The sequence below is a fragment of the Elephantulus edwardii genome, unplaced genomic scaffold, assembly GCF_000299155.1.
Source record: "Elephantulus edwardii isolate Elephantulus edwardi_28Jun2011 unplaced genomic scaffold, EleEdw1.0 scaffold00001, whole genome shotgun sequence".
NCBI lineage: Eukaryota > Metazoa > Chordata > Mammalia > Macroscelidea > Macroscelididae > Elephantulus > Elephantulus edwardii.
This window is the reverse complement of record NW_006399751.1, coordinates 31,839,171-31,848,387: the sequence shown is the minus strand read 5'-3', so window position 1 is coordinate 31,848,387 and position 9,217 is coordinate 31,839,171. Positions and strand designations below refer to the sequence as shown.

Sequence of the window (9,217 nt, the reverse complement as noted above, 5' to 3'; positions counted from 1 at the left end):
GATTACCCCAGTCACTGAATCAATCCACCTCACAGAGGGCCTTCCCCTCCTGCGCCTGCCTTCCACACTCCCAAGCATGATGTCCCTCTCCAAGGACCGGTCTCTCTCCTTACATGACCAAAGTATGTCAGAAAAGGCCTCAGAATCCTTGCCTCCAAGGAGCTGCACGGTTTAACCCTCTCCAGGATGAATCTGTTTGTTTTCTTAGCAGCCATGGTACACTCAATACTCTTGTCCAGCACCACAGCCAAAAGGCATCAATTCTCCTTCTATCCTCCCTGGTCACTGTCCAACTCTCTGATGCCTAACAAGTGATTGCAAAGACCATGGCCCATATCAGGTGCACCTTAGTCTCCAGAGAGACACCATTGCTCTTCAGTACTTTGGAGAGGTCCCTAAACTGCAGACTTTCCCATCGCAATACATCTTTTAATTTCCTGTCTGCTCTACTGATGCTCTGAAAAACATATGCCTTATTAAAACAACAACAAAAATAATAAGAATAAACATAACTAGTTAAAAAAAAACTCACTAGTCTGAAGAGAGTTATGCTAATTCAAAAGCCACCCCTCTCTGGTGGTTTGAATTCATGAGTGACTTTGAGGGAGAAAACAAAGCAATCTTTTCCCATGCAATTTACAGCCTCAGAAACCCATGGGAGGGTTAGCTATGAATCAGGTCCTATTCAAAGGCAATGACTGAATGACTGAACCAAAATCAACAACAAAAATAATTTATATTCTTTCTTACTTAGTAAAGCGGATTTCCAGATGAGAAGTCAAATATTCTCTTGGAGTAAATGTGTGCTCCCAAACCACCATATTTGGAACATAATTTATAGAGAAACATAACTCAGAAAGTGCAGTGTGCAGTTTATCAAGGCTGAAAGAAATAATAAACAATAAATAAAATGTTAATAATCTTATCAGTTAATATGAAATTAATTTTATAACTAAATTAGATCTTAGTCTTAATCATAGAATCTCATCTTTATTCGACTCAGCTAGGAAAGTTCAAAAACTTTAAGGATCTCACTCATATATGAGACTAATTTGCTGAATTGTTTCTACATTTAGGTAACAACTATATATTTAATATATACAATGGAAATAATAATAATATACAATGGAAAGAGCTTATTTTGTATTGACAAAGACAGTAATTTCCAACTCCTACTTTACATTTGTTGTAGGGGATGGAAGACTGACCACAAAACGGTAAATAATTTTATCAAATTATGAAGTAAGAAGAAGGAAACACACTTTAAACAAACAAAAAAAAATCACCTACTAACTGGCCTACTCACTGGTCCCTCCTAAGTAAGCAAGCAAGCAAACAGCTCAAAATGCTATTTGGCCTGATTTTTTGGTTTTAAACAACTATGACTATATTGTCTAATACATTAAAGCATACTAGGAGGGAAAAAAGTCTCATATATCTGATTTTTTTTTAAAAAATTAACATTAGAGATTATGTAAGGCATAGGCATCCTAAACCAATTTTAAACAAACTCTTGGTCTTCAGCATTTAGTATGTAAAGACAAATGTCATCATTATATGCATCATCTACAAAAATAAAAATATACAGATGTTAAGATTTTGGGGATAAAATAAGCACTAACTGGCTAGCCAAGTTCATTCACAAGTTAAAAAAGAATCTCTGATAGGAAAAATTTTCCATCACTTCTTCATTACTAATAACACAGAAAGAGAAAAGAAAATATCCCACCAATAACAAAAAAGATACAATGAAATAAGATGACTTACTTGGTTACTACCAGCCTATTTTTCCTCATGCTCTCAACTCCTGGTTTCTCCCTTTCAGGTTCCCCTTTTTTACCAGTCTGCTTTTTTGACTTCTTATTCACTGCTTGACTGATGGTTTTGGCACAATGCTTGGGCAGCAACTAAATTTCAAAAGTATTAAGATTTTATTACACCAAGAACTTTGAAATCATAGCAACTATTAAGCAAATCTTAGCTACATCCAACTGTGTGCCATCAGGCTGATTCCAATTCACTATAGAGAAGCAGACTGCTTAAGTCTTTTTTTTTTGGTTTATTTTAGTTTAATTATTTAAGTCTATGTCAGGTCTAGGATAATCTTATCTTACTTAACTCAGCTAATCTAAGTTCAGTCCATTTTATTATTATTGTTTTTTACTGTCCCCCAGTGCTGCTGGTGAACTCACTTCATCATCCTTTTGTGAGCAGCAGAGCACTTTAACTATCGGGCTCCTGCTATATCCAAACTATGTAGTAGCTATTGTATTAACGCTAAAGACAGTGATATAAATGAGTGCTTACTTGAGTTGGGGAGCCCTTACCGCTTGGTGGAAAACAGAAATTAATAAATATTATACACCACCACAAAGAGTTGTCATTTAAAGTATAACAAAAAAATATAATAAGCAAATAAGAAAGAAGAACATGTAAAGTAAAAAAGAAAAACAAAATTATGCAAGGATCTGGTATGTTCAAAGTATACGGTAACTATAAAATAATGGAGAATGAAGTTCAGTGCAGAGTAAATAAAATGAGATGTTTAAACTCTCAGAAAGGGTTTTGTGTGACAAGCTAGAGGCTATATTTTAAATGTGAGCAATCCTAGAACTACTGGAAATTAAAAATATATGTTTTTTCCTAAGATTAACTATGACACCTTTTAATTGTGGTGAACAGTATTGAATATACCATGGAATGACAAAAGAACAATCAAATCTCTCTTGGGGGAAATGCAATCAGCATGCTCCTTAGATAAAATGATGCTAAAACTTGGTCTCACATACTCTTGAGCTCTCAGAAGGGGCCAGGTAGATCCTTGGCCCTTTAAGAAGAAAGGTAGGTCCGTGAAAGGCCAACCCTTCAATCAGACAGACTGACAGTGACTATAATATTAGGCCTGAACATGGCACAGAGCATGAGGATGGTGCAGGATAGGGTAAGGTCCAGATTTGTTACTCATAGAGTCACTCTGAGTGGTAGTCAAGTCAACAGTACCTAACAACAACTGTAGTATCAGTGCAAGAAAACATGGAAACAAGGAAATGTTAATTGGCACGGACAATTGTTATAAACAATACAGACAAGATAGGATTATGGAAGGTGTGTGTAATAAAAATTAACAAAATTTGAGAGAAACTTACGCAAGAAAAATTAAAGATTTTGGTAACTTAATATGAGAGGCAGGCATTAAGAAGACAAGACAATTTCTAAGTTAAGACACAACTGAAACTCTTGTGGAAGAAAAAGACAAAACACATGTGGGAAATAATCCATTTCACTTTCAAAGGTAACATAACAGACAAACAAAGAACACTGCAGTCAGAAACAGACCTGAACTCTTTAATTACAGTAGCCAGTAACCATTAGCTACACTTGGATATAGTTCTCTCGCTCACCGTTTCAATGCAGTATACATTATTTACCCCCTCTGAGAAAAGTTTAAATTATTTTTGTAGTTTGTATTATATTTCTATTGGACAGAACTAATAAAAAATAGATTCATTATATGGAAGTGTTAGTTAAAGCCAAAGGAACAAATTACATTTTTATAAGAAATGCAGAAAAACTTATACTGCCTTTGTGTTGTGTAAAAAGAAGCTCCTTTAGAAACAAAATTAATAATTTTAAGGAAATTTCCAGTTTTAAGAAACATTAACTAGAAAAAATTTTTAATATCTCTACAACTTCTTACATAAAAATAGTTATTAGAAAATAAAACTAAAACCTACAAACTAAAATATCAAGATATCCTCACCAGCCCCAAAGCACAAGTGGATGGGGCAGCTACAAAGATCCTATGGCTATTATCAGTGTTTGTGCAGAAATGTAAAAGGATCCAAGAGATGTGTGAAAGAAAAACGCAAAATAATCTGTAAATATTTACTAAAGAACTGATAGTCTATTAGCAGATTAAGTGCAGGAGATCAATAGTAAAGGTGGAAGGGGCTGCAGGAATGTAATCTCTGTGAGCAGCTACAATTATCAGACAAACTCATTTCTAGGACAAGGCCCCAACCTGAGAAAAGCTGCTGAGAATGGAATAAAAACTGAGTTGGACAAAAAGAACAAACATGAAATTAAGCAAAACACAAGTAAGTGTAGAAGAGGAATGAGAATCAGGAAATCTCAAAAAATAAGCATACACTGAAAGCAATTACTATAGTAAAACAACAAAAAAAAGGAGACCTTGGAAAAGGACATGTTGCTGGAAAAGATGAAGAGGAAGACCCCCAACATGAGATATTCACACAGATATTAAGACACAAATATGAAGGCTGTCCTGATTAAAGAAAAACAAAGGGGATAAGTAAACAAAAAAACTGCAACACACCCCACCCCCCAGCAAGACCCGACAATTGAGGCAATCTTTCAAAAAACTAAAGAAAAAGAGTTCAATACACATATGAATGAACATATCAAATTCTCAAGACTACCTGGAAAAACCAATTTCTAGACGTACAAAGAAAATTATTATATAGACAACTGAAAACCTGCATGTGATTTAGAAAAAAATTTACGTTTTCAAGACACATTGACAGCAAACTTTATTCAAGAATAACAATTAAAATGCTCAAATTAATAAAATGTGAATCAGAATTTTACATATAACAATAACATGAGCCAAAGATCTTTACTTACTATATCTAGGGACTTTAATGGAGAAAGGGCACATAATACAAGGAATAGCCAAGAACTCAGGCAGTATCCTTTCTATGAGCCCCTCCTGCAGTATTTCCTAAAAGCTGGGGAGGCAAATTACAGCTCATAGGTCAAACTAGACCTTCTATCTGTTTCTGTTGTTCCTCTATCTATTTTTATACATAAAGTTGATCAATTCTCTGGATCTGGCAACCACATTACTGGAAATGCAAAGAATGACAAGGTATGTTGAACTTCATCATGAGTGCAAAAACCAAAACTCACACTATGGAATACGAAAAACTCTATAGTCAAATGTTCCAAGTTCTTCATTAGATAAATTATAAAGAAAATAAAAAGATGGCCATGAAAAGAGACTTAACAGACCAAAACCAGAACTTTTTAATGGGAAAATATTACAAGGTCTAGGGATCTACTCTTAGGTGATAAACTATAAAGAAATATAAAAGAAATAATTAACATAAAAATAAGTATTAATATACATACAAGTGGGAGGGAGCTAAATCTAAAATGGGACACAGAGAGGGGATTTCTCTAGTAACTTACCAAGTTCTATGTCTTAATGTCTATGCTAGGTGCAAGACTGCCTGCCTTCTGGTAACCCATTAAATTAATTGTGGGGTTTGTTATCTGCCTTATTTTATAAATATAAAAATTTTCTATTTTATAGTAACTTAAAATCACTGCCAAGTTGCTTTTGCTTTATTGTTCTATTGTTCAGAGAATAGCAAATACAGCATATTAAAATCATTTGTCTATCTCTCTCTGTCTTGAGAGTAGAAATCAACATTTCCCTATATACACCAAGTGTCCAGCACAATGCCAATACAATTTAACAACTTAATATTGTAAAAAGAAAGTGAAGAACAATTACATAGGAAAAAAACCAAAAAACATTGCCAGGTAAACCAAACAATTCTGTGTAATACATGTTGAATCACAGTCATCTGTAAAAACCTGTACCTTTTTATGAACCTTTACAAGATATTATAAAATTTTGAGAACTGAATGAAAGGAAAACAAAAAAAGACCACAAACTAACAGTTCACTTATTTGTGTTCATTTACAAATTTTTCATCTTCATTAAAGGAAACAATTTATTACCTGGTCACTAAGAGTACACTGTTCTGTGCAAATATCAGTTATAAGATTTCGAGCTTGTTTAGCCATTTCATCCAGAAACATATTACATAAGGAAAGACTACGATCTCCAATGTGATGTCGCTGTAAAAGCAGAATAACAAAATAATAATAATGAAATTATAAAAAGATAGTGCATCAAAGTTCTTTTTAAGTAAACATGGACATATAGGTTATAATCTTAATTCACAGTAAAAATAGAGATGTACGATTTTATTAGAGCTCTTTAATTTTATTTAAGTTAATTTACTATACAGTACTTCTATGCAGGTTAACAGAAATTTATATACTCTATAATAATAAAGAAGTAATTATTTATTATTTGAGTGAAAGGTTATATATCATATTGTGTTTTCACTACATGAGAGGCAAGCGAGTGGAGAAAACAATAGATAAATTGGGTGAAGGAAAAGGAAATATACAAAAGTTTGCTTGTTTCTGTGTACTGAAGAGTAGGACTCGACCAAAAGCTGACCCTCCACCAGGTTTTCACATGCAGTTAATCACAAGGAAGAAGTTCACCCATCCTTCTCCCACAGCACAGATGGTGACCTCAAACCACGTGCTTTTGGGATTACAGTGCAGCTTCTTGCTACTAGGCCACGAGAGTTAGTATCAGGTAGCAAATTACATTTCCAGTGAATTTATATACTTTAACACTCATGATAATACATATCGTGGCTGATGTTTGATGGAGCCTAGCTGAAAGCAAAGAATACCAAAATAATATCTGTTTATGCTTAGTGGCTATGCAAAAGCATGTGTCTGTGTGGATCATAAGAAATTTTGGCTAATACTAAGAATGGAAATCTCACGTATTGTACGTAATTGTACTCATGTAAACAGAATATGGGAAAAACTAAGAAATCATGATTTAAAATTAAGAAAGGTGTTTACCAGGGTTGCATCTTCTCTCCATACCTATTCAATCTGTAGTGAGCACAGTATTCGAGAAGCCAGATTCTATTGAGAAGAACGTGGCAATGGGATTAAAGGAAAATACAACAACCTATGTTAAGATGACACTACTTTTATTGCATGAGTAGGACTTGGAATGCTTGCTGCAGAAGATCAAAGAATATAGCCTCCAATATGGATTGCTTCTCAAAGTCAAGAAAACAAAAACTCTCACTAATGGACCAATAGGCAACATCATGATAAATGGAGAAATGATGAAACTGTCAAAGACTTCATTTCAACTTGGATTCATAATCAACACTTTAGTACCAGCAGTGAGATCAGGAGACATACTGCACTGGGAAAGTCTGCAGTCAAAGACTTCTAATTATTCAGGAGCCCTTCACTTTGAGGATTGAAGTGAGCCTGATTCAGGCCATGATGTTTTCAATCACTTGCTATGCTGCTGAGAGCTGGACAATGAATAAAGATGAGAGAGGAAGAATTGAAGTCTTAGAGCTCTGGTGTTGGAGAAGTGTACTGAATATTGCATGAAATGGCAAAAGAACAAAGAAGTCTTAAAGAAAGGTGCAACCAGAGTGCTCCTTGGAAATACAGGTGAAAAAGCTCTTTCCTGAATGACCACTTTGTCAAACTCATTTCCTTATATGACAATGAATTTAGGTACAACAAGCAGGTGGTAAACCTGTTGGTTCACATGGCCTCCAAAGAATATGAGCTCCTTGGATCATCAGCTTCAGCAATGCACTAGAAGAGAGACAGAGAGAAAGAGACCCTCAGCTGCTGGGGAGTCCTTGCCTCAATCCCCTGACACACTGAGTCTGAGATCCTTGACACAGATTCCAGTGAGTTCCAATTAGAGAAAGGCGAAGGGCTTAAATAGCTCATCTTGTCATGTACCATCAATAATAAAGTATATTTTACTCAGTAAAAATAAAACCAACCCCCAAAAAACCCCTTTGTCTCATTGTAGTTAGTTATATCGTTGTTGTTATATGTTGCCCAGTCTTATGCTGATTCATAGTGATCCTATGAATAAGAGCTTTGAAACTTGCTCTGCCCAGAGTCAAACTCACCATCTCTGACACACCTGACTCCACTGCCACAAGTCACTATGTCAATCCATCTCATCCAGAGTCGTCTTCATGCACTAACCCTCTACTTTTTCAAACACAATGTCCTTATCCAAGGATTGGTCTCTCCTGGAAATATGCCCAAAAATATGAGAAAGAGTTTCAAAATCCTTGCCTCCAAGGAGTAGCTGGTTTCAACTTCTCCAGGACAGAACTGTTTGTTCTCTTGGCAGTCTGTGGTATATTCAATACTCCTCTCCAGCACCACAACTCGAAGGTACCTATTCTTCTTCCATCATCTTTATTCAAAGTCCAGCTCTCTGATGCATGGCAAGCAACTGAGAAGACCATGGAAGACCATGGCCTGAATAAGGTGTATCTTAGTCTCTAGACTATAACATCCTACTCTTTAGCACTCTAGAAAGGTCCCTGACAAGAGACTTGCCCAAAGCAACTCATCTTGATTTCCTGCTAACAAAGAGCAATGACTGTAGATCCAAGAAAGATGAAACTATTAACCATCTCAATCATTGCTCTATCTACCATGATATTGCCAACTGGCCCAGTGATGAGGATCTTTTTTTTATGTTGAGATGCAATCCATATTGAAGGCTGCAGTCCTTGACCTTCTACAGCAAATGCTTTAAATCCTCCTAAGTTTTAGTGAGCAAGATTGAGTTATCTGCATAATGCAGAATGTAAGAGTTTTACTTCAATCTTTCCAGCCCCCCAAATGATCTGTTCTGCAGACAGACTGAAAAGCTACAGAGAAAGGATACATCCCTGACACATTTCCTTCTTGATTTGCAATCATGCAGTGTTTCCTTGTTCTGTTCAGACAACAGCTTCCTGGTTTAGGTAAAAGTTTCACAGGAGCATAATCAAGTGTTCTGAGATACCCAATCTTCTCAGAGTTACCCATAATTTGTTGTGATCCACATAGTCAAATGCCTTTACATAATTGATAAAGCACAAATATACATCCTTCTGATACTCCATTTTCAGTTAGGAGTCATCGGATATGAATAATGGTATCTCTAATGCTTTAATGTCTAAACCCAGTTTGTATTCTAGCAGTACTCTGTCAGGCGTTCTTGGATAATCTTCAGCAAGATTTAGCTTCCATGTGGTATTTGTGATATTGTTCCATAATATCCACATTCTGTTGGATCACCTTTTTGGGAATGGGAATAAATATGTGCCTCTTCCTGTCAGTTAGCTATGTAGCTGTACTCTGGATTTCTTGGCACAACCTAGTGAGCACATCTAGAGCTACCTCTGTCAATTTTAATTAATGTTATGAAACAAAATGTTTATGAATGGAAGTTAAAAGAGGAGTGACTGAATATTTCCAATGGATGAAAGACACACTTGATGAATTAAAGGATGCTACAAGCAAAGACCAGGAGGAGTTAAAAATA

The 9,217-nt window shown here is 35.4% G+C and overlaps 1 protein-coding gene across 2 annotated transcripts in view; it reads right to left on the bottom strand.

The window, feature by feature from the left end:
- The window catches only part of NCKAP1 (NCK-associated protein 1), a 145,306-nt gene that overhangs the window by 53,891 nt on the left and 82,198 nt on the right, over positions 1-9,217 (bottom strand). For both annotated transcript variants that reach the window (XM_006878778.1, XM_006878777.1), the window contains 3 exons: positions 5,770-5,889; positions 1,768-1,907; positions 751-882 (listed from right to left, as the gene is read on the bottom strand). In XM_006878778.1, coding sequence (XP_006878840.1) covers positions 751-882; positions 1,768-1,907; positions 5,770-5,889 — 392 coding nt within the window. The remainder of the gene's footprint in view (positions 1-750; positions 883-1,767; positions 1,908-5,769; positions 5,890-9,217) is intronic.